The sequence below is a fragment of the Callionymus lyra genome, chromosome 11 (assembly GCF_982586985.1).
Source record: "Callionymus lyra chromosome 11, fCalLyr1.hap1.1, whole genome shotgun sequence".
Lineage (NCBI taxonomy): Eukaryota > Metazoa > Chordata > Actinopteri > Syngnathiformes > Callionymidae > Callionymus > Callionymus lyra.
This window is the reverse complement of record NC_141828.1, coordinates 6,614,788-6,642,048: the sequence shown is the minus strand read 5'-3', so window position 1 is coordinate 6,642,048 and position 27,261 is coordinate 6,614,788. Positions and strand designations below refer to the sequence as shown.

The 27,261-nt window shown below is 44.1% G+C and overlaps 3 protein-coding genes across 3 annotated transcripts in view; all 3 read left to right on the top strand.

Moving 5' to 3' along the window:
- LOC148069103 (rap1 GTPase-GDP dissociation stimulator 1-B) overlaps positions 1–14,910 on the top strand; it is a 30,829-nt gene extending 15,919 nt beyond the window's left edge. The window contains exons 3-14 of the mRNA XM_087802550.1: positions 10,956–11,078; positions 11,151–11,276; positions 11,340–11,468; positions 11,536–11,661; positions 11,747–11,890; positions 11,973–12,104; positions 12,168–12,302; positions 12,375–12,500; positions 12,586–12,725; positions 13,438–13,564; positions 14,425–14,553; positions 14,622–14,910. Of these exons, the coding sequence (XP_087658676.1) occupies positions 10,956–11,078; positions 11,151–11,276; positions 11,340–11,468; positions 11,536–11,661; positions 11,747–11,890; positions 11,973–12,104; positions 12,168–12,302; positions 12,375–12,500; positions 12,586–12,725; positions 13,438–13,564; positions 14,425–14,553; positions 14,622–14,749 (1,565 nt within the window). The 3' untranslated portion in view covers positions 14,750–14,910. The remainder of the gene's footprint in view (positions 1–10,955; positions 11,079–11,150; positions 11,277–11,339; positions 11,469–11,535; positions 11,662–11,746; positions 11,891–11,972; positions 12,105–12,167; positions 12,303–12,374; positions 12,501–12,585; positions 12,726–13,437; positions 13,565–14,424; positions 14,554–14,621) is intronic.
- A 5,612-nt stretch (positions 14,911–20,522) lies between these two features.
- Positions 20,523–24,746, top strand: galm (galactose mutarotase). Its single transcript, XM_087802630.1, has 9 exons — positions 20,523–20,615; positions 20,678–20,864; positions 21,552–21,706; positions 23,294–23,407; positions 23,473–23,565; positions 23,622–23,703; positions 24,126–24,276; positions 24,357–24,531; positions 24,616–24,746. Exons 2-9 carry the CDS (start codon positions 20,678–20,680, stop codon positions 24,691–24,693), a joined length of 1,035 nt encoding a protein of 344 aa, XP_087658756.1. The 5' UTR covers positions 20,523–20,615; the 3' UTR covers positions 24,694–24,746.
- Positions 24,747–25,571: 825 nt separating this feature from the next.
- Positions 25,572–27,261, top strand: part of hnrnpll (heterogeneous nuclear ribonucleoprotein L like) — a 12,776-nt gene continuing 11,086 nt past the window's right edge. The window contains exon 1 of the mRNA XM_087803258.1: positions 25,572–25,802. Coding sequence (XP_087659384.1) covers positions 25,572–25,802 — 231 coding nt within the window. The remainder of the gene's footprint in view (positions 25,803–27,261) is intronic.

Genomic DNA, 27,261 nt, shown 5'->3' with positions numbered 1-27,261 from the left:
TGACATCTTTGACTCACTATAGACTCTTATACACACCTGACATCTTTGACTCACTGTAGACTCTTATACACACCTGACATCTTTGACTCATTGTAGACTCTTATACACACCTGACATCTTTGACTCACTCCAGACTCTTATACACACCTGACATCTTTGACTCACTGTAGACTCTTATACACACCTGACATCTTTGACTCACTCCAGACTCTTATACACACCTGACATCTTTGACTCACTGTAGACTCTTATACACACCTGACATCTTTGACTCACTGTAGACTCTTATACACACCTGACATCTTTGACTCACTGTAGACTCTTATACACACCTGACATCTTTGACTCACTCCAGACTCTTATACACACCTGACATCTTTGACTCACTGTAGACTCTTATACACACCTGACATCTTTGACTCACTGTAGACTCTTATACACACCTGACATCTTTGACTCACTGTAGACTCTTATACACACCTGACATCTTTGACTCACTCCAGACTCTTATACACACCTGACATCTTTGACTCACTGTAGACTCTTATACACACCTGACATCTTTGACTCACTCCAGACTCTTATACACACCTGACATCTTTGACTCACTGTAGACTCTTATACACACCTGACATCTTTGACTCACTGTAGACTCTTATACACACCTGACATCTTTGACTCACTGTAGACTCTTATACACACCTGACATCTTTGACTCACTCCAGACTCTTATACACACCTGACATCTTTGACTCACTGTAGACTCTTATACACACCTGACATCTTTGACTCACTGTAGACTCTTATACACACCTGACATCTTTGACTCACTGTAGACTCTTATACACACCTGACATCTTTGACTCACTCTAGACTCTTATACACACCTGACATCTTTGACTCACTGTAGACTCTTATACACACCTGACATCTTTGACTCACTGTAGACTCTTATACACACCTGACATCTTTGACTCACTGTAGACTCTTATACACACCTGACATCTTTGACTCACTCCAGACTCTTATACACACCTGACATCTTTGACTCACTGTAGACTCTTATACACACCTGACATCTTTGACCCATTCCAGACTCTTATACACACCTGACATCTTTGACTCACTGTAGACTCTTATACACACCTGACATCTTTGACTCACTCCAGACTCTTATACACACCTGACATCTTTGACTCACTGTAGACTCTTATACACACCTGACATCTTTGACTCATTCCAGACTCTTATACACACCTGACATCTTTGACTCACTATAGACTCTTATACACACCTGACATCTTTGACTCACTCCAGACTCTTATACACACCTGACATCTTTGACTCACTGTAGACTCTTATACACACCTGACATCTTTGACTCACTCCAGACTCTTATACACACCTGACATCTTTGACTCACTCCAGACTCTTATACACACCTGACATCTTTGACTCACTGTAGACTCTTATACACACCTGACATCTTTGACTCACTGTAGACTCTTATACACACCTGACATCTTTGACTCACTGTAGACTCTTATACACACCTGACATCTTTGACTCACTCCAGACTCTTATACACACCTGACATCTTTGACTCACTGTAGACTCTTATACACACCTGACATCTTTGACTCACTGTAGACTCTTATACACACCTGACATCTTTGACTCACTGTAGACTCTTATACACACCTGACATCTTTGACTCACTCCAGACTCTCATACACACCTGACATCTTTGACTCACTGTAGACTCTTATACACACCTGACATCTTTGACTCACTCCAGACTCTTATACACACCTGACATCTTTGACTCACTCCAGACTCTTATACACACCTGACATCTTTGACTCACTCCAGACTCTTATACACCCCTGACATCTTTGACTCACTCCAGACTCTTATACACACCTGACATCTTTGACTCACTCCAGACTCTTATACACACCTGACATCTTTGACTCACTCCAGACTCTTATACACACCTGACATCTTTGACTCACTGTAGACTCTTATACACACCTGACATCTTTGACTCACTGTAGACTCTTATACACACCTGACATCTTTGACTCACTGTAGACTCTTATACACACCTGACATCTTTGACTCACTGTAGACTCTTATACACACCTGACATCTTTGACTCACTCTAGACTCTTATACACACCTGACATCTTTGACTCACTGTAGACTCTTATACACACCTGACATCTTTGACTCACTGTAGACTCTTATACACACCTGACATCTTTGACTCACTGTAGACTCTTATATACACCTGACATCTTTGACTCACTGTAGACTCTTATACACACCTGACATCTTTGACTCACTGTAGACTCTTATATACACCTGACATCTTTGACTCACTGTAGACTCTTATATACACCTGACATCTTTGACTCACTGTAGACTCTTATATACACCTGACATCTTTGACTCACTGTAGACTCTTATACACACCTGACATCTTTGACTCACTCCAGACTCTTATACACACCTGACATCTTTGACTCACTGGCGACTCTTATACACACCTGACATCTTTGACTCACTCCAGACTATTATACACACCTGACATATTTGACTCACTCCAGACTCTTATACACACCTGACATCTTTGACTCACTCCAGACTCTTATACACACCTGACATCTTTGACTCACTCCAGACTCTTATACACACCTGACATCTTTGACTCACTCCAGACTCTTATACACACCTGACATCTTTGACTCACTCCAGACTCTTATACACACCTGACATCTTTGACTCACTCCAGACTCTTATACACACCTGACATCTTTGACTCACTGTAGACTCTTATACACACCTGACATCTTTGACTCACTCCAGACTCTTATACACACCTGACATCTTTGACTCACTCCAGACTCTTATACACACCTGACATCTTTGACTCACTCCAGACTCTTATACACACCTGACATCTTTGACTCACTCCAGACTCTTATACACACCTGACATCTTTGACTCACTGTAGACTCTTATACACACCTGACATCTTTGACTCACTCCAGACTCTTATACACACCTGACATCTTTGACTCACTGTAGACTCTTATACACACCTGACATCTTTGACTCACTCTAGACTCTTATACACACCTGACATCTTTGACTCACTGTAGACTCTTATACACACCTGACATCTTTGACTCACTCTTGACTCTTATACACACCTGACATCTTTGACTCACTGTAGACTCTTATACACACCTGACATCTTTGACTCACTCTTGACTCTTATACACACCTGACATCTTTGACTCACTGTAGACTCTTATACACACCTGACATCTTTGACTCACTCCAGACTCTTATACACACCTGACATCTTTGACTCACTGTAGACTCTTATACACACCTGACATCTTTGACTCACTGTAGACTCTTATACACACCTGACATCTTTGACTCACTGTAGACTCTTATACACACCTGACATCTTTGACTCACTGTAGACTCTTATACACACCTGACATCTTTGACTCACTGTAGACTCTCATACACACCTGACATCTTTGACTCACTCCAGACTCTTATACACACCTGACATCTTTGACTCATTCCAGACTCTTATACACACCTGACATCTTTGACTCACTGTAGACTCTTATACACACCTGACATCTTTGACTCACTGTAGACTCTTATACACACCTGACATCTTTGACTCACTCCAGACTCTTATACACACCTGACATCTTTGACTCATTCCAGACTCTTATACACACCTGACATCTTTGACTCACTGTAGACTCTTATACACACCTGACATCTTTGACTCACTCCAGACTCTTATACACACCTGACATCTTTGACTCACTGTAGACTCTTATACACACCTGACATCTTTGACTCACTCCAGACTCTTATACACACCTGACATCTTTGACTCATTCCAGACTCTTATACACACCTGACATCTTTGACTCACTGTAGACTCTTATACACACCTGACATCTTTGACTCACTGTAGACTCTTATACACACCTGACATCTTTGACTCACTGTAGACTCTTATACACACCTGACATCTTTGACTCACTGTAGACTCTTATAAACACCTGACATCTTTGACTCACTGTAGACTCTTATACACACCTGACATCTTTGACTCACTCCAGACTCTTATACACACCTGACATCTTTGACTCATTCCAGACTCTTATACACACCTGACATCTTTGACTCACTCCAGACTCTTATACACACCTGACATCTTTGACTCACTCTAGACTCTTATACACACCTGACATCTTTGACTCACTGTAGACTCTCATACACACCTGACATCTTTGACTCACTCCAGACTCTTATACACACCTGACATCTTTGACTCACTCCAGACTCTTATACACACCTGACATCTTTGACTCACTGTAGACTCTTATACACACCTGACATCTTTGACTCACTGTAGACTCTTATACACACCTGACATCTTTGACTCACTCCAGACTCTTATACACACCTGACATCTTTGACTCACTGTAGACTCTTATACACACCTGACATCTTTGACTCACTGTAGACTCTTATACACACCTGACATCTTTGACTCACTGTAGACTCTTATACACACCTGACATCTTTGACTCACTGTAGACTCTTATACACACCTGACATCTTTGACTCACTGTAGACTCTTATAAACACCTGACATCTTTGACTCACTGTAGACTCTTATATACACCTGACATCTTTGACTCACTCCAGACTCTTATACACACCTGTCACTTTGACTCACTCCAGACTCTTATACACACCTGACATCTTTGACTCACTCCAGACTCTTATACACACCTGACATCTTTGACTCACTCCAGACTCTTATACACACCTGACATCTTTGACTCACTGTAGACTCTTATACACACCTGACATCTTTGACTCACTCCAGACTCTTATACACACCTGACATCTTTGACTCACTGTAGACTCTTATACACACCTGACATCTTTGACTCACTGTAGACTCTTATACACACCTGACATCTTTGACTCACTCCAGACTCTTATACACACCTGACATCTTTGACTCACTGTAGACTCTTATACACACCTGACATCTTTGACTCACTGTAGACTATTATACACACCTGACATCTTTGACTCACTCTTGACTCTTATACACACCTGACATCTTTGACTCACTGTAGACTCTTATACACACCTGACATCTTTGACTCACTGTAGACTCTTATACACACCTGACATCTTTGACTCACTGTAGACTCTTATACACACCTGACATCTTTGACTCACTGTAGACTCTTATACACACCTGACATCTTTGACTCACTCTAGACTCTTATACACACCTGACATCTTTGACTCACTGTAGACTCTTATACACACCTGACATCTTTGACTCACTGTAGACTCTTATAAACACCTGACATCTTTGACTCACTGTAGACTCTTATATACACCTGACATCTTTGACTCACTCCAGACTCTTATACACACCTGACATCTTTGACTCACTCCAGACTCTTATACACACCTGACATCTTTGACTCACTCCAGACTCTTATACACACCTGACATCTTTGACTCACAGTAGACTCTTATACACACCTGACATCTTTGACTCACTCCAGACTCTTATACACACCTGACATCTTTGACTCACTGTAGACTCTTATACACACCTGACATCTTTGACTCACTGTAGACTCTTATACACACCTGACATCTTTGACTCACTCCAGACTCTTATACACACCTGACATCTTTGACTCACTGTAGACTCTTATACACACCTGACATCTTTGACTCACTGTAGACTATTATACACACCTGACATCTTTGACTCACTCTTGACTCTTATACACACCTGACATCTTTGACTCACTGTAGACTCTTATACACACCTGACATCTTTGACTCACTGTAGACTCTTATACACACCTGACATCTTTGACTCACTGTAGACTCTTATACACACCTGACATCTTTGACTCACTGTAGACTCTTATACACACCTGACATCTTTGACTCACTCTAGACTCTTATACACACCTGACATCTTTGACTCACTGTAGACTCTTATACACACCTGACATCTTTGACTCACTGTAGACTCTTATACACACCTGACATCTTTGACTCACTCCAGACTCTTATACACACCTGACATCTTTGACTCACTGTAGACTCTTATACACACCTGACATCTTTGACTCACTGTAGACTCTTATACACACCTGACATCTTTGACTCACTCCAGACTCTTATACACACCTGACATCTTTGACTCACTGTAGACTCTTATACACACCTGACATCTTTGACTCACTGTAGACTCTTATACACACCTGACATCTTTGACTCACTGTAGACTCTTATACACACCTGACATCTTTGACTCACTCCAGACTCTTATACACACCTGACATCTTTGACTCACTGTAGACTCTTATATACACCTGACATCTTTGACTCACTGTAGACTCTTATACACACCTGACATCTTTGACTCATTCCAGACTCTTATACACACCTGACATCTTTGACTCACTGTAGACTCTTATACACACCTGACATCTTTGACTCACTGTAGACTCTTATACACACCTGACATCTTTGACTCATTCCAGACTCTTATACACACCTGACATCTTTGACTCATTCCAGACTCTTATACACACCTGACATCTTTGACTCACTGTAGACTCTTATACACACCTGACATCTTTGACTCACTCCAGACTCTTATACACACCTGACATCTTTGACTCACTGTAGACTCTTATACACACCTAACATCTTTGACTCACTGTAGACTCTTATACACACCTGACATCTTTGACTCACTGTAGACTCTTATACACACCTGACATCTTTGACTCACTGTAGACTCTTATAAACACCTGACATCTTTGACTCACTGTAGACTCTTATATACACCTGACATCTTTGACTCACTCCAGACTCTCATACACACCTGACATCTTTGACTCACTGTAGACTCTTATACACACCTGACATCTTTGACTCACTCCAGACTCTTATACACACCTGACATCTTTGACTCACTCCAGACTCTTATACACACCTGACATCTTTGACTCACTGTAGACTCTTATACACACCTGACATCTTTGACTCACTGTAGACTCTTATACACACCTGACATCTTTGACTCACTGTAGACTCTTATACACACCTGACATCTTTGACTCACTCTAGACTCTTATACACACCTGACATCTTTGACTCACTGTAGACTCTTATACACACCTGACATCTTTGACTCACTGTAGACTCTTATACACACCTGACATCTTTGACTCACTCCAGACTCTTATACACACCTGACATCTTTGACTCACTGTAGACTCTTATACACACCTGACATCTTTGACTCACTGTAGACTCTTATACACACCTGACATCTTTGACTCACTCCAGACTCTTATACACACCTGACATCTTTGACTCACTGTAGACTCTTATACACACCTGACATCTTTGACTCACTGTAGACTCTTATACACACCTGACATCTTTGACTCACTGTAGACTCTTATACACACCTGACATCTTTGACTCATTCCAGACTCTTATACACACCTGACATCTTTGACTCACTGTAGACTCTTATACACACCTGACATCTTTGACTCATTCCAGACTCTTATACACACCTGACATCTTTGACTCATTCCAGACTCTTATACACACCTGACATCTTTGACTCACTGTAGACTCTTATACACACCTGACATCTTTGACTCATTCCAGACTCTTATACACACCTGACATCTTTGACTCATTCCAGACTCTTATACACACCTGACATCTTTGACTCACTGTAGACTCTTATACACACCTGACATCTTTGACTCACTCCAGACTCTTATACACACCTGACATCTTTGACTCACTGTAGACTCTTATACACACCTGACATCTTTGACTCATTCCAGACTCTTATACACACCTGACATCTTTGACTCACTATAGACTCTTATACACACCTGACATCTTTGACTCACTCCAGACTCTTATACACACCTGACATCTTTGACTCACTCCAGACTCTTATACACACCTGACATCTTTGACTCACTCCAGACTCTTATACACACCTGACATCTTTGACTCACTCCAGACTCTTATACACACCTGACATCTTTGACTCACTGTAGACTCTTATACACACCTGACATCTTTGACTCACTGTAGACTCTTATACACACCTGACATCTTTGACTCACTGTAGACTCTTATACACACCTGACATCTTTGACTCACTGTAGACTCTTATACACACCTGACATCTTTGACTCACTGTAGACTCTTATACACACCTGACATCTTTGACTCACTCCAGACTCTCATACACACCTGACATCTTTGACTCACTGTAGACTCTAATACACACCTGACATCTTTGACTCACTCCAGACTCTTATACACACCTGACATCTTTGACTCACTCCAGACTCTTATACACACCTGACATCTTTGACTCACTCCAGACTCTTATACACACCTGACATCTTTGACTCACTCCAGACTCTTATACACACCTGACATCTTTGACTCACTCCAGACTCTTATACACACCTGACATCTTTGACTCACTGTAGACTCTTATACACACCTGACATCTTTGCCTCACTCCAGACTCTTATACACACCTGACATCTTTGACTCACTCCAGACTCTTATACACACCTGACATCTTTGCCTCACTCCAGACTCTTATACACACCTGACATCTTTGACTCACTGTAGACTCTTATACACACCTGACATCTTTGACTCACTGTAGACTCTTATACACACCTGACATCTTTGACTCACTCCAGACTCTTATACACACCTGACATCTTTGACTCACTGTAGACTCTTATACACACCTGACATCTTTGACTCACTGTAGACTCTTATACACACCTGACATCTTTGACTCACTGTAGACTCTTATACACACCTGACATCTTTGACTCACTGTAGACTCTTATACACACCTGACATCTTTGACTCACTGTAGACTCTTATACACACCTGACATCTTTGACTCACTGTAGACTCTTATACACACCTGACATCTTTGACTCACTGTAGACTCTTATACACACCTGACATCTTTGACTCACTCCAGACTCTTATACACACCTGACATCTTTGACTCATTCCAGACTCTTATACACACCTGACATCTTTGACTCACTGTAGACTATTATACACACCTGACATCTTTGACTCATTCCAGACTCTTATACACACCTGACATCTTTGACTCATTCCAGACTCTTATACACACCTGACATCTTTGACTCACTGTAGACTCTTATACACACCTGACATCTTTGACTCATTCCAGACTCTTATACACACCTGACATCTTTGACTCACTGTAGACTCTTATACACACCTGACATCTTTGACTCATTCCAGACTCTTATACACACCTGACATCTTTGACTCACTACAGACTCTTATACACACCTGACATCTTTGACTCACTACAGACTCTTATACACACCTGACATCTTTGACTCACTCTAGACTCTTATACACACCTGACATCTTTGACTCACTGTAGACTCTTATACACACCTGACATCTTTGACTCACTCTAGACTCTTATACACACCTGACATCTTTGACTCACTGTAGACTCTTATACACACCTGACATCTTTGACTCACTCCAGACTCTTATACACACCTGACATCTTTGACTCACTCTAGACTCTTATACACACCTGACATCTTTGACTCACTCCAGACTCTTATACACACCTGACATCTTTGACTCACTCCAGACTCTTATACACACCTGACATCTTTGACTCACTCTAGACTCTTATACACACCTGACATCTTTGACTCACTCTAGACTCTTATACACACCTGACATCTTTGACTCACTCCAGACTCTTATACACACCTGACATCTTTGACTCACTCTAGACTCTTATACACACCTGACATCTTTGACTCACTCCAGACTCTTATACACACCTGACATCTTTGACTCACTCTAGACTCTTATACACACCTGACATCTTTGACTCACTCCAGACTCTTATACACACCTGACATATTTGACTCACTCTAGACTCTTATACACACCTGACATCTTTGACTCACTCCAGACTCTTATACACACCTGACATCTTTGACTCACTCTAGACTCTTATACACACCTGACATCTTTGACTCACTCCAGACTCTTATACACACCTGACATCTTTGACTCACTCTAGACTCTTATACACACCTGACATCTTTGACTCACTCCAGACTCTTATACACACCTGACATATTTGACTCACTCTAGACTCTTATACACACCTGACATCTTTGACTCACTCCAGACTCTTATACACACCTGACATCTTTGACTCACTCTAGACTCTCATACACACCTGACATCTTTGACTCACTGTAGACTCTTATACACACCTGACATCTTTGACTCACTCCAGACTCTTATACACACCTGACATCTTTGACTCACTCTAGACTCTTATACACACCTGACATCTTTGACTCACTCCAGACTCTTATACACACCTGACATCTTTGACTCACTCCAGACTCTTATACACACCTGACATCTTTGACTCACTCTAGACTCTTATACACACCTGACATCTTTGACTCACTCTTGACTCTTATACACACCTGACATCTTTGACTCACTCCAGACTCTTATACACACCTGACATCTTTGACTCACTCTTGACTCTTATACACACCTGACATCTTTGACTCACTCCAGACTCTTATACACACCTGACATCTTTGACTCACTCCAGACTCTTATACACACCTGACATCTTTGACTCACTCCAGACTCTTATACACACCTGACATCTTTGACTCACTCTTGACTCTTATACACACCTGACATCTTTGACTCACAAGGTTGTGAATGAATATGTGCAGAACCAGAGGCAGCGGTGAACATCTCCAGGAGTGGGATTCTGCCGGTGCTGGTCCAGGTGTTGCGGTCCAGCAGCAGTCTGAGCTGCCAGGTGGCGCTAGTAGTAGCCGAGATGGCGAGAGACGGTTGGACCTGACAGACACCTTTTCCACCGTCAGTGTGTTCCTCCGACTCACACGTGTGTGTGTGTGTTCCAGCGTCCGTCAGAGAGCCATGCATCCAGGCGGATCTTGTGAAGGTCCTGGTTCCTCATCTGAGCAGCACCGACCCGGAGATGCTGCTGAACACCGGCAGAGCCATCGGACGCATCTGTTTCGACAACTGTGAGTCATGTGACCTCATTGATGGACTTTCTACACCCCCCTGACTTCCTTCTCCGACCGCAGCACAACAGCAGGACCAGCTGGTCCAGAACGGAGTCATCCCCAGGCTGGTGTCCATCATGAGGGAGTACCCGGAGAACGACCCGCTGGTCAACGTCTGCCTGCTGGCCCTCTGCAACCTGGCGGACTTGGGTGAGTCCTGATGATGTGGCGACGCCGCGAGAAGGACGACGACCTTTCCGACCCTTTTTTCCCGCAGACTCTGCTCGTGAGGCTCTGACAGAATTGAATGTGGCAGAAGTTCTGACCTTCCAGCTGAATCGAGCCCCTGATTCCGAACGCCGTCACGTCATCCTGGAGATTCTGGGCTCGCTGGGCGAGAGCGGTGAGTCTTTATGATTCTTCTTCCAAACATTTCACTGAGGTCCACTTAGATCCACGATGAATCTCAAGATCTGATGCTCCCACAGAGGTTCTGAAGCTGCAGTTTGCAGAGTCAGGGATCCCGGAGGCACTCTCCGAGATGATCCGGGCTCTGCAAGGGGGCTCGGACCAGCACGACCTTTGCAGCATCAAGATCGCCTCCAACCTCATCGTATCGCTGCTGCTGGGAGGTGAGTTGGACCTGGAGTTAGAGACTGGAGGGTCCTCAGGTGGGACCTCCTGGAGAGTCATAACTCTCTGCTCTGGTGCCAGATGAGTCGATGCAGAAGTGTTTCGGGCAGGGGTCCGGCCGGGTGTACCAGGACGTCCTGTCCTGGCTGCAGAGCTCCGACACTCAGCTGCAGCTGTCGGGCGCCCTCGCCATCGCCAACTTCGCCAGGAACGGTGAGCTGAGGTGCAGTGGGGGGGGGTGTAAGGTGGACTGTTCTGACACTGCTCCTCCTTCAGACAGCAACTGCGAGAAGATGCTGGACCTGGGAGTGGTGTCTCACATCCTCACGCTGCTGGAGAAACACGTGGACGAGGGGGACGTGTCGGTGCAGCACGCCGGTCTGAGCGCGCTCAGAAACCTGGCCATTCCTGGTACAGGCCTCACACCGGGTACCTCAGAGGTCACATGACCTGTCCTAACAGGAAGTGTTTTGTGTTGTCCAGCTGCCAACAAGGTGAAGATGCTGGACGGCGGGGTGACGGAGCGGATCAAGGCGCTGCTGCGCTCGGACATGCCGCCGGTCCAGTTCAAGCTGCTCGGAACCTTACGGATGATGGTGGATGGACAAGGTGTGTGTATGTGTGTGTGTGTGTCGGTTCAAACGTGTCCAAGACCTTATCGCTTTTCTTCTGTGCCTTCGTGGTCGTGACTCAGAGGAGGCGGCTCTGGTTCTGGGTCGAGACACGGAGCTGCTGTCCCGGGTCATGGAGTGGTGTGAAGCCAAAGACCACGCGGGCGTGCAGGGAGAAGCCAGTCGACTGTTGGCTGCTCTCATCAGACACAGTCGCAGTGCAGTGAGTCCACGTAGTCACACACTTGGACACACACACACTCACTCATTTGGACACACACACACATGCCCCTACACACGCATGCACACAAACACATGCACACAATCACTCACACATTTAGACACACACATGCACATGGACACACATGGACACACACACCCCCACACACACACACATGCACATACACACACATGGACACACACACATGCACATACACACACATGGACACCCATGCACATACACACACATGGACACACACACATGCACATGCACATACATGGACACACATGCACATACACACACATGCACATTAACACACATGGACACACACACACATGCACCTACACACGCATGGATACAAACAAATGCACACACTCAGTCACACATTTGGACACACACACACATGCACTTACATACGCATGGACACAAACACATGCACACATTCACTCACACACTTGGACACACACACATACTATACATATACACTTATACAAGAAAAGCCACTTTTGGACACATACACACATGCAAACACACACACATGCCCGTACACACACAATCAGACAGCACACGCACTTGGAGAAGCAGACACACACACATACTTGAACACACATTCATACTCACTTATACTAGAAAATGGGGCACACACACACATTTGGAAACACACAAACACTTGGATACACACAAAGTCTCTCTCACTCTTGCGTCCCTCCGGCAGGAAGTGGTCAACACTGTGGCCAAATCCGATGGAATCCGACACCTGATCTCCATGGCGAAAAGTGAACACGTGATCATGCAGAATGAGGCGCTGGTGGCGCTGGCGATCGCCTCCGCCATCGATATCGGTGATTATGAAGTCACAGAACTTGACTACACAACTCTTTAGATGATGAAGACGATGATGAAGGTGATGATGAGGAAGGTGGTGACAAAGTTGATGATGATGATGATGAAGGTGATGATGAGGAAGGTGGTGACAAAGTTGATGATGATGATGAAGGTGATTATGAAGTCGGTGACGATGATTATGATGATAAAGATGGTGATGATGATGAAGATGATGATGAAGATGATGATGATGAAGGTGATTATGAAGTCGGTGACGATGATTATGATGATAAAGATGGTGATGATGATGAAGATGATGACGATGATGAATATTATGAAGATAAAGATGGTGATGATGAAGATAAAGATGATGATGATAATGATGATAAAGATGATGATGATGATGATAAAGATGATGATGATGATGATGAAGATAAAGATGATGATAAAGATGGTGATGATGATGATGATGTTGAAGATAGTAATGAAGATAAATATTGATGAAGATGATGATGTAATTATGATGATGATAAAGATGATGATGATGATGATAAAGATGATGATGATGATGATGATAAAGATGGTAATGATGATGATAATGATGATAAAGATGATGATGATGATAAAGATGATGATGATGATGAAGATAAAGATGATGATAAAGATGGCGATGATGATGATGTTGAAGATAGTTATGAAGATAAATATTGATGAAGATGATGATGTAGTCATGGTGATGATGCAGATGTTGATAATTTAAATGATGATGATGGTGATGATAAATATTAATGAAGACGATGATGTAGTCATGCTGATGATGCAGATGTTGATCATTAAAATGATGAAGATGATGATGATGATGTGTGTTTGGCTTCAGAGGCGATGAAGAAACCCTTCAGTGAGGCTGAGCTGCTGCAGATGCTCAAAGGGACACTAGAAGACCCTGCAGGACCAGTGGAGGTCAAGGCCAGCACTTTGAGTCTGGTCTGCAGCATCGCAAGCTCAGGTGGGTCAAGATATTTATTGAAGTCTATTTGTAGCCATGCTGTGGTTCTGACCCGGACTCTGCTGCAGGTGTGATGCGGGCGGAGCTGCAGAGCGTGGACATGAGCGAGAGTCTGAGGAGGCTGAGCGGCCACAGCAGCAGCCGTCTGGCCGCTCAGGCCTCCTCTGCCCTCACCCAGCTGGAGGAAGGGAGCTGAAGAGTCAGGACGCCACCTGCTGGACAGAAGCAGCGCTGCCTCTGCACGATCACGGGTCAGGCTGCTGTGACGTCACGGGCGAACTGCTGCTTGTCACATGACCACAACCGTTAATCTAACGTCGTAGTGTTGAAATTAAACATCTTCCATTCACAAACATGGATCTCTTGTTGTCATTGGTGACTCTCCTGAACCATAAAGTTGATCATCAGAGAGTCGTTGAACTTTCAGAACAACTACCACGAAAAGATGTAACAACCAACGACTGAAAGTTAACCAAGAAAGTTGACTTTAACAATAATGTTTTAACCGAGTTTGACGAGTTTTAACAGTTTTATTTTGACGCTCCTGCTCCTGTCAGTCAAGACCGAGGGATTTAAAAGCTCTTCAACTATGACCAAAGTTCACCAAAAGAAAGTTGGGCTTTTTTTTAAGGTATTACGGTAGAAACCTAATATCAACGAGGCCCGAGAGGAAGGGGCCACATCTGCTCACCATCATTTGTAGATTTTCATTCACAATAATAGTATTTATTTATTTTTATTTATTTAGTTTCAGATACTAACAAATGAAAGTATTGAGATGACATTTTTAAATGTACTTTTTCAAATGTACTTTTAAACTAAAACATGGCATAATAATTAGCATTAAGTCTGGAACCACATTTCGGAAATGTTTTATGCGTTTTATTTTAGAAGTAATGATATTTTATATACATTTAAAACACAGGTAAATGGTGCCATATTAGTGACTTTATACACTAAACTTACTGTGTTGTCTTCGGTCAAGCTTCAATAAGCAGACAAGGCGTGATATCTGGTTTGTTAATATAAACCTGATTCGTTATTAACCTGCATGGCTATCAGAACAGACCCTGCAGGCGGGGCTTCCATGCATGCACCTCACTGCTGTAGCATGCTGGGTAATGGAGTTCACATGTTATTATACTCATAACATCACATCTTTCCCCCTATAAAATAAATGATATATACCTCTTAAAACAAAGCCATGATTTTTCCTTGCCTTGGTATTTGCATTATTTTCAATCTTTATCGTAACTTTACTTATAAACAACTTTTCTATTTAAACACTTTTTCTGCAATAGAAAAATAATAAAGGGCAAACTTTCTAAGCATCATAACACACCTAGAATCATGTCAACATTTTTTTTTTTTCTTTTACATTAACATTTCTTTGAACTTAAACGTCTATGTTGCTTCTTCGTCTAGCAACTCTCGATCGGCCTCTTAGGTGGCTGAACATGTCTTACAAGTCTGGACAGTCTTTCAACAGCTGGCGACATAGACTCTGCTGTCAGGCTACAGTCAGTGTGGTCAGTCCCACTGTTAGTTGACTCTGTAGATTCCGCCGTGTCCTGTTGAACCATCTCCTGAGCTGTAGTGTCCTTTTCAGTCAGTTGTAGTTGAAGATCCGTGCGGTTCCTTCTCAGAGACAATCTACTCTCTGTCTGGATCCTGTAGGAGCGTGGGGCAACTTCCTCCTCCACCCGTCCTTAGTCCTTTAGCCGTTCTGTCATACAGCTGTTTTTGTTTCACTTTTTGTTCCTCCCTTGCGTTTCTGACTTTGTGCGCATTTTTCGGCGTCAGCAGGTCCTCATTTACTGGTAGGTTGGAGCGAATGTGCCTACCCATCAGCATTTGGGCTGGTGACAGTCCATTCTGTAGAGGTGCACTCCGGTAAATCAGTAAACTTGTCTGAAAGTCATCTCTGTCCTCTGCTTTCTTCATCATTGTTTTTACTGTCTTTACAGAGCTTTCTGCCAAGCCGTTCGACTTTGGATAGGTTGGACTCGATGTAGAGTGTTGAAACCCCCATTCTTTGGCAAAGGCAGCCAACTCGCAGCTAGAAAACTGGGGCCCATTATCCGAGAACAGTTCACATGGGACACCATGTCTAGCGAAGGCAGTCTTGAGGTAGCTGATGACTGCTTTGCTTGATGTTGACTGCAGCGCTCCAACTTCAGGATAGTTTGAGAAATAGTCGGTGACCACTATGTAAGTCTTACCATCACAGTCAAACAGGTCAGTGCCAACCTTGCAGTAGGGTCTGTGGGGCACTGGATGCATCATCAGCGGCTCAGCTTGTTGTCTTGGCCTGTAGGTGCGACAAAGTTCACATGACGCTGTCGTCTGGCTTATATCTAAATTGATTCTCGGCCAGTACATCACTTCTCTAGCTCTGCGTTTACACTTGACTTCTCCAAGGTGGCCTTCGTGAATCTTTTGGAGCATTTGTTTACGTAGTGAGGATGGAATAACGTATTTGCTCCCTTTTAACACCATGTCATCCACCACTGTGAGTTCTGCCCTACAGTTCCAGTAGTCTTGTATTTGCACAGGGCAATCCTTTTTGTTTTCAGGCCAGCCTTTCTGTACTGTGCTCTTGAGTTCTTTCATTGTTTCATCTGCATTAGTCTCTCTTCGTATGTGTTCCGTTCTGTCTGCAGTTACTGGCAGAGACGTCACAATCATGTCCACATATGCCTGTATGTCTGCACTGTTCTCACAGTCTGCATGTTCCTCTTTATCCACTGCTCTAGACAAGGTGTCGGCGGTGAACATGTATTTTCCTTGTATGTACAGTATATCATGTGCACGTCGTACTTTTGCAGCCTGATCAGCATGCGCTTTATCCGTACAGGACAGTAATTTAGAGGTTTGGCCATGATGGACACTAAAGGTTTATGGTCAGTTTCTACCTCAAAAGATTGACCGTACACATATTGATGAAAACGCTCACATGCATACAAACTCGCTAACAGTTCTTTTTCAATTTGAGCGCACCAGGACTCGGCACTTGTCAAGGCTCTAGATGCATAAGCGACAGGTTGCCACTGCTCGTCGTGTTGCTGCAGCAGCGCTGCTCCCAGGCCGTACTGTTAGACGTCTGCTGAGATCCTGGTACTCTTCTTTGGGTCATAGAACTTTAGCACAGGTTCCTGTGTGAGAGTCTCTTTCAGTTTCACAAAACATTGTTCCTGCTCATGGGACCAGATCCATTCTTTTGTTCGAGAAGACTCCTGAGACCTGAGACCGTGTTGACAACTGTGGGACAAACTTGGCGAGATAGGTGACCATCCCTAAAAACCATCTGACCTCATCTTTATTGTTTGGTCTTTCCATGTTGTTTATCGCCGATGTTCTTCTCGGGTCAGGCTTCACCCCCTCTTCACTGAGAACATCTCCCACAAAGGTAAGTGTTTTTACACCGAACTCACATTTCTCTTTGTTAAGTTTCAGATTAACTTCTCTTGTCTTGTCTAGCACTTGTCTCAGTCCTTCGTCGTGTTCTTCTCGAGTAGCCCCCCCAGACTATAACATCGTCCATCATCGTGTCTACTCCTGGAATGTGCTCAAAAATCATGTGAATAGTCTTATGGTATACTTCAGGCGCTGACAAGATACCGTACGGCAGACGAAGAAACCTGTACCTGCCCTCCGGCGTGTTGAACGTACACAGTCTCGAACTCTGCTCATCTAACCTCAGAAACCTGACGAAGCATCTAGTTTACTGAACCATTTAACTCCAGCAAACTGTGCCATGATTTCTTCTCTGGTTGGTAACTTAAAGTGTTCTCTTCTGATTGCTCTGTTTAAATCCCTAGGATCCAAACAAATCCTCAGAGCACCTGTTTTCTTTTGCACAATAACCAGCGAGCTGACCCATTCCGTTGGTTCATCTATCTTCTTGATGACCTCCAATTTTTTCATGCGCGCTAGTTCCTCTTTCATTTTTTCTCGCAGCGCAAACAGGACTTTCCTGCAGGGATGCACAACAGGAGACACACTTTCATCCACACGTAACTTATGTTTTCCAGGTAGACATCCAAGTCCTTCGAAACAGTCTTTATACTCCTCCATGAGTGAGTCTTGATCATTTGCAGTACCTGGTGATGTCACAACAAACACTCTTGTGACCCTTTTGTTTGAAGGTTGCGATGCATCCGCCTTTAATAGGAACACTTTCTCCGGTGTATCCAGTAACTTTAGTTTTTAAAGGATGAATTTTGCTCTTTACTGTCAGTGTTTTGTAGTCTTCCAATGACAGCAGGTTTACATGAGCACCTGTGTCCAACTTGAATGGTATTATTGTTTATTCACCTCAATAGGCACAATCCATTCCTCTTTTTCATTAAACTCATCATACTCTTCTCCCTCATCGACTGTGTGAACTTTTTGTTTTAGAGCTGCTTTGCAACATTTAGCATAGTGATAGCTCCAGTTGTTACAGGATTTTCCATATGCAGGACAAGATCTTGGCTTGTGGCTGCCTCCACATCTACCACATTTGAACTCAGTAGATTTCTCTTTTTGGTCTCTCTGTTTGGTAACTGTTTTCTTTTTCCATTGTTCTTTATTTATTGAATGCACAGTTGTCTCACCTCTCCGAAGCTCTTTGGCTTGTGCTCGAGTGGTTTCAGCTGCTCTGCACATCCTGACACACTTGTCCAGAGTCAGTCCTGTCTCTCGAAGCATCAGAGCAGCAGAGTTTATTATCCACTGTTCCACAAACGAACCGGTCTCTCACTAATGAGTCTCTTAAGGTGCCGAATTCACATGTATTGCTTAGCGTGTGAAGCTCTGCTAAGTACTGGTGAAATTGTACTCCTTGCTTTTGGTCATGGGTGAAAAACTTGTACCTCTCAGACGTCACGTTCCGTCTAGGAACAAAGTATTTTTCAAACTTTGTCAAAGTCAGATTAGCTTCATTCAGCTGAAAGCTATTATATATGTCCAATGCATCTTCTCCTATAACATTCAAAAGAATGTGAGCTTTCAGTTTTTCATCATCACCCCCAGCTCCGCTTGCTGCTAGATATATATTAAATCGATACTTGAAACGCTTCCAGTTATCAGCAAGGCTCCCAGTCATTTGCATGGAAGTTGGTGGACTTAGCTTATCCATGACCCCACGTGGGGTATCGGGACTTACACAGCCCTCTCCTGGTGCTGGTTATCCTCCAATACAGGTACGAGATCCTCTTCTACTTGTTCGATCCGTCGCTCGTCCTCACTTTACTTCCTCTGCCACTCGTAGCCATTTCACACCGCAGCAAACTTTGATAGCATGTAGCTTTATTAGCCCGTAGCACTCACGCGACCGAAAACTTTTTCTTCCTCTTTCCGTGGCAAATCTTCCGTCCGGAGCTACTCACGGCCACTTCTGACACCATGTGTTGTCTTCGGTCAAGCTTCAATAAGCAGACGAGGCGTGATATCTGGTTTTTTAATATTAACCTGATTCTTTATTAACCTGTAACCATTCACGTGCTACCTGCATGGCTATCAAAGAACACCCTGCAGGCGGGGCTTCCACGCATGCGCCTCACTGCTGTGGCATGCTGGGTAATGGAGTTCACATGTTATTATACTCATAACATCACACCTACCAGGACAATTAACGAATATTTCTGCAGTAATACTGCATGCACGTCTGCTCGCCTTTACCTTCAGAGCAGCTGAATAGATATTATCTAATATTAAATATGAGTTTCTGTTTTATTTACATATGGTCATGTAACTTCCGCCTGTAGGGGGCAGACCTAGAACCCGGTGCAGAACCTGTTTAAAACAAAGCAGAGGTATTTTAATTAATTAAAATTATCTTTAAAAATATATATTTTTGTGAACCAATCACGTTTTTTAACGTAAATTCTAGAAATTCTGCCTCTAAGGTTTTTATTTTTGGTCTCGTTTGGTTTCTACCGTAATACCTTAATCGCGGCGCGCAACAGCGGTTTGACGACTTGGAATGCGGAAGTAAACAAAGTAAACTCCGCTGCGCGTGAACGACGTCACTCTGATCTGGAACTATATCGTTCTTTCGACTGACGTCACGTCGTTCGGTAAGTTCGTCTCCGCGTGAGAAACGTGTCAGTCGGTGATCGTCGTTGTCGCGTGACCTTAGATGACTCAGGTGAGCAGCAAGTCGTGGGGGCAGGTGGCGGGTCAAGGGTCAGTGGACTGCTGGACACTGGTGACGTCACAGCTGCAGGTGGAGGTTCTGACTCTCGGCGCCATCGTCCGCTCGGTTCGATGCAGGGACAGGAGCGGAGACATGGAGGACGTGGTCCTGGGATTCGACCACCTGGAGGGTAAACACGCCACCTTCACAGTTACAGGTCAAAGGTCATTAGGCGCTGCAAATCTGATTTTTTTTCCCCTAAAAAACGTCCATAAAAGTATAGTTTTATCTTTATCAATTATTATTTATTTATATGCAATTTTATAGAATGTCTCATATTTTGTGTTTTAATGTATTGTATTTTATTTAATTTATATATTTTTATTCCATTCATGTAGTTTTGAACGCTTAAAATAAAGTTTTCCGATTCTTGTATCAGTTCCATCAGAATAATGAAGTTAAAACTTTGATATTTACTTTTTTTAAATTGGTATGTTGTTCTATAATTGCTATATTTAATGGACGAAATTGTTTATTTTTAATAATAATTAAATAAACAATATTCAATCACTCGAAAAAAGTGTTTTATTTTTATGAATGACTTATGTTTAAACAAAGATTTTGATATTCCAATAATTAAAATTGGATAATAATATAAAATATAATAAGATAATAGGTTAAATAGTTCAAGACAAAAACAAATTCGATTTTCAATATACAAACTATTGAACTCAATTATTCAATAGTAATAATTAAATGCTTGAAAAAACAACAATATTTTGATAAGAAAATGTAAAATGTAATATTCTGATGGCACATACTTCCACACAGGTTCATCTCTAGAACCTTCAGACTAGTTGTTTGTCTGTCCCGCCAGGTTATGTGTCGGACCAGAGGATGTTCGGGGCCGTGGTGGGCCGGGTCGCCAACAGGATTGCACGAGGACGGTTTGTGGTGGAGGGGACAGAGTACCAGCTGGACCTCAACAACGGCCCTCACGCTCTGCATGGAGGTCTGCGAGGCTTCAACAAGGTCAGCCTGAGAACACACAAAAGTTCCTCATTTCATGCCGACAGGTGTGTACCTGACACAGGTCTTAAGGTAGAAGGAGGCGAGGATTATGTAGGTCGCTTGACCTCCGGGTTGTCAACTTCCTGGTCTTAGAAACCAAGACCACACTAACCGAGACCAGTATCTTACTTTTTGGTTTTGCGTAAATGCTACAGTGACATTTTGTTGAAAAGATATTTAACCCATGTGTTATCACAGGGTCAAAGTGACCCGACAACCAATGTGCTTATGGTATCCCTTGTGTTGTCTCTGGGTCAAGGTGAACAACCTCCCTGGCTTCTATAAATACATATGCAGTGGTGGAGGTCGTTAGCCTTAATCCAGAGATAACACAAGGGATACCTCAAACACATTTGTTCCCGGATCTTCGAGTCACCTTGACCCTGAGATAACACAAGGATTACCTCGAACACATTTGTTTCCGAATCTTTGAGTCACCTTGACCCTGAGATAACACAAGGGATACCTCGAACACATTTGTTTCTGGATCTTCGAGTCACCTCGACCCTGAGATAACACAAAGGATACCTCGAACACATTTGTTTTCGGATCTTCGAGTCACCTTGACCCTGAGATTACACAAGGGATACCTCAAACCCATTTGTTCCCGGATCTTTGAGTCACCTTGACCCTGAGATAACACAAGGGATACCTTGAACACATTTGGTTTTTCGGATCTTCGAGTCACCCTGACCCTGAGATAAAACAAGGGATACCTCGAACACATTTTTTTCCAAAACCTCGAGTTACCTTGACCCTGAGATAACACAAGGGATACCTTGAACACATTTGTTTCTGGATCTTCGAGTCACCTCGACCCTGAGATAACACAAGGGATACCTCGAACACATTTGTTTCCGAATCTTTGAGTCACCTTGACCCTGAGATAACACAAGGGATACCTCGAACACATTTGTTTCTGGATCTTCGAGTCACCTCGACCCTGAGATAACACAAGGGATACCTCGAACACATTTGTTTTCGGATCTTCGAGTCACCTTGATCCTGAGATTACACAAGGGATACCTCAAACCCATTTGTTCCCGGATCTTCGAGTCACCTTGACCCTGAGATAACACAAGGGATACCTTGAACACATTTGGTTTTTCGGATCTTCGAGTCACCCTGACCCTGAGATAAAACAAGGGATACGTTGAACACATTTTTTTCCAAAACCTTGAGTTACCTTGACCCTGAGATAAAACAAGGGATACCTTGAAAACATTTTTTTCCAAAACCTCGAGTTACCTTGACCCTGAGAAAACACAAGAGTTAATACTTTTCCCTGAACATTTGTGAAAACATCCACATAGAAAAATTGAAAAGTGCTTGACTCGTTCACAAGTAGCAGTTGTGGTTCCACCTCTGGCCAGCAGAGGGCGTCGTGCACAAACAGAAGCTGATGAAGGAGTAATGAAGGAGCAGCATTCAAGAGGGGTTTGATGGTTCAGTCATGCTCTCGTGACCTTACTCCCGACCCCTCGCGACCTCGTGTCTCCTCAGCCATGATTGGTTCTCAGGTGACATTACACGTCTGACTCCTGGCAGGCAATATGGCGAGCCACCGCAGTGGACAGTGGCGTCGAGCTGAGCCACGTGAGTCCTGATGGAGACCAGAAGTACCCGGGAGAGGTCCACGTGTCCGTCACCTACCTGGTGAAGGTAACTCGCCTCAAAGAAACCATGTACTCCCAGCGCATCGACCAGCATGTCTTGACCCCGTCCAGGGCGAGACCCTCTCCGTGGAGTTCCGAGCCCGCTCCAGCCGGACCACCCCGGTCAGCCTGACCAACCACTCGTACTTCAACCTGGCGGGACCGGTGAGCTCTTCATGTCGCTCGCCCTCACTCGCTGACCTGATCCGTTTGAATCGCAGGACGCCGTGGACATATACGACCACCAGATGGCGATCTATGCCGAGTCCTACCTGCCGACGGACAAGACGTCGCTCCCAACAGGTAAAGTTTTTCACCTTCGGTTGAAATGTCAACACAAAAAAATGCTTCAATCGAAAAAAAATTAAACATAGAATTGACATAGAACGTGTTTTTTAACACTTAAATGAACAAAACTTGTTTAAAAGTACGTATTAAATTCTATAAATATGTACTAATGAATACAATAGTCATAATAAATAAACACTTATTAACTATTTGTATCAAATAGACCCATTTAAAAACTTTTTTTGTTTTGATTTGGGATATTTTTTGATATTATAATAATGAAACACAGCTACTAATCATATTCGAACTTAGAGCGCCATCTAGTGGCCTTTCAAATTATGACACTGCATCTTGACACATGTTTTCATCCCACACCTGGTTCATGAGGCCTTGTACAAACATTCAAAACTTTCTCCTTCTGACACACGGGGATGCAGGTGAGATCCGGCCCGTGCAGGATTCGACCTTTGACCTCAGGAAGTCGGTGGCCCTCGGTGCTCGGATGAAGGAACTTCCCGGATCGGGATTCGATCACAACTTCTGTCTGTGTTCTGCTGCCGAGCCCTGGAGCGAGAGACTGGTCGCCCGGTGAGCGAACACACACACACACACACACACACACACACACACCTACCTTCGACGGAGGGAATCTCACCAGGTGTTTCCAGGGTGAGTCATCCCGCGAGTGGGCGTGTCCTCCAGGTGACGACCAGCCAGCCGGGCCTGCAGTTCTACACGTCTAACTTCCTGGACGGTTCTCTGGAGGGCAAGGGCGGGCGTCGCTACGGGAAGCACGGCGCCCTCTGCCTGGAGACCCAGAGCTGGCCCGACGCCGTCAACCAGGTGAGTCGTGGTGGCGACGATCGTCACGGTAACGTCATCGAGGTAGCGCTCGTCATCGAAATGTGTCTCTGTTCCCCAAAAAAGGCTTCGTTTCCAGACGCTCTGCTCCGTCCAGGTGAAGAGTACCGTCACGTGACCCGCTACACCTTCACCACCGATTGACCTGGTGCACCTTCTGTCTCTTCAATAAACGTGTCCGTGTTGGAGGTCATCGATGATTTTAGTCTGATGTACCCACAACTGCAAAATATGGAAACACAACTGCCACCTCGTGGCCGACAGCTGGAACTGCAGTCTCCCTGTGAGGCAGAGGTTTTTAACACAATCACAACAAGGAGACAACATTTTAATTAATCTAATTATCTGTGTGTTTGTTCTTCACCAAACAAGTTGTTCATCGTTGACATCCATCATCTTACGTCAAAAACTTTCCTCATTTACTCACATGTTTCAAACTCTCCAGGATGCACGTGTGAAGTCATTACTTTATAAAGTTCTTTCTTGTCCGAAATCTGGGCGAAGGAGAGGTTACGAGAGCGGAGTCCATTATTACATAATAGCTCCCTCAAAAGGGCAACTAATAGTGCTGATGTAAGTGTGTACCTTTGAACCTTTAGTCTCCCAACACTTTCCTTTCCTTCAGCATCTAGTCCCAGCTAGCCAGGGACGCCGACTGGTCTAGTTCGCTCTTCTAAAGAAATACTTAATAATTAAATCAGACACGTCAGTCACGAGGGGACACGCACGTGACCCTCCTCGTTTGTGTCAGCATCACTCGGTGATGTTCCTCCTCCTCCATCACTCCTTCAGCTCCTTCCTTCTCCTCCGTCCATCCTGCCTCTGCAGAGCCTTGGGAGCGAGAATCTGACCAATCACGGGCCGAGCTGCGGAGGCAACAGGCGCGCCTCAGCCAATGAGCGCGCGGCAGGGGGGCGGGCCCTGTGGCAGCGCTCACACCTTCAGTGTAAATCAGTGGCTCCTCAGAACCGGACCTGCTGCACGAGGACCAGGCTCGGTTCCGTCCACACAGAACCCACACCATGTCCGCGGGAGGATCAGCCTGCGAGCCCGGGGAGGAGGAGGAGGAGGAGTACGAGAGGGCGAGCAAGCGGCGGAGGACGGAGGAGGCGGGGGCGGAGGACCGGGAGGAAGGAGAAGAGGAGCTGGAGGAGGGAGAAGACTCCGACACCGGCTCGCTGCTCGGGAACGGAGGCGCCGGTCCGGACCGTCGGGCCCAGTGGACCGGCGGACAGTATGCGACAGCGAGGAAGGTGAGGACTGACGTTAGTCAGCAGAGTAGGAGTGCGCATGCGTGTGGTTATGCACCTGAATAGCACCTCCAACACACCTGATGTGGCAACAGAACCAGCTTTGTCTGCTCCAGTGATGCGATCCAGACCCTTATAGTGCTTGACATTTACGGGTCTGGTTGTAACAAGGTTCCTGCCTTCAAGAGAAGGAGGAGTTGAGTAAGAACATACGATGGAAGTGTCAGAATGTTGAAGGATTTGACATTTTAAATGTTGAAAATATAATTGTTGTGTTGAATGTTTTATTACTTTATATTTGATTCATTTTCTTAAATAATTGATATGTTGAATGTTTATTTAATAACTAAACAAATATCTTTATATTGAATTAAAAAACCTACAAAAAAACATTGCATTTAGAACATATATATTTTTGTATTATTGGCATAAGAATATTAAAATCCATGTGTAAAAACTAAATTAAAATATTTGATTATTTGTTTTTGTTTAGAAGGAAAATAAAACTTTCAATATAATTGTATTCAATAAGTAATACAATGATTATAAACATGTCATAGGATAGTCCACCGGACAAGACGCCTCGATGACCCAAATAATTGTTGTTGTTTGAAGAGCATGACGACGACTGGTTGCTACAATATTTGGAATCCATTCATGTTAGAAACACAACACCACAAATGACCAAAACACCCGCGCGTCACTTCCTGTGGAGGCCCGTCTTGTTCTGGACCTGATCGGGTCACAAGACTCTTGTTGAAATCCTGGTCTTGGTGAAACAAGAACCACTTCAGTGATGGAGAAACTGCTGTGATGATGAGGCTCAGCTGTTGCAGAAACACCCACAGACTCTCCCACGCTGCTGCTGCTGCACATTTCTGCTGCGAGTGGGCTGACAATGACGAGGGGGGACGGACGGTGGTAGACATAATGTTCTGGCTCACCTACCGCTACCCTTCTCCTTCAGTGAGTGTCACCTTCTATCTAATCCGTGGAGACATCAGCAGGTGGACCCCTGTTGGGTGAAGATCATAGGTGGACTCCTCTAACCCCCACGCAGACTTGTGGTGACCCCAAAAAACAAGAGGGAGGGTGGGGGGACGTCTTAAATGCTGGTGCATTTTTAATGCCAAGGGTCCGAACATCTGCAGGAGGAACCCGAGAGGGTCCGGCGAGGAGACCAAGGTTCCTCGAGCACGGATGAATAAAGCAGGAGTGTAAACGGAGAAGTGAGGAGTTTCTACCGGGATGTAACGTATACACACACACACACACACGCACAGGCACACACACACACACACACACGCACACGCACACATTGTTTTACACACTCTGCTTCCTTTTCTCACGGCCTCACACACACAGACACACACTTGGATGCTGTCAATCCAAAAAACTCTAAACTAAAAACTCACTTGTGTGTGTGTTTGTATACAATAACTCTCACACACACTCTCAGACA

Bases quoted from the DNA above. Each gene is read 5' to 3' on its own strand.
- galm (XM_087802630.1), top strand. From the start codon at position 20,678: ATGACTCAGGTGAGCAGCAAGTCGTGGGGGCAGGTGGCGGGTCAAGGG. The intron at 24,277-24,356 runs GTGAGCGAACAC...AGGTGTTTCCAG, and splicing joins AGCGAGAGACTGGTCGCCCG to GGTGAGTCATCCCGCGAGTG. The intron at 24,532-24,615 runs GTGAGTCGTGGT...TCCCCAAAAAAG, and splicing joins GGCCCGACGCCGTCAACCAG to GCTTCGTTTCCAGACGCTCT.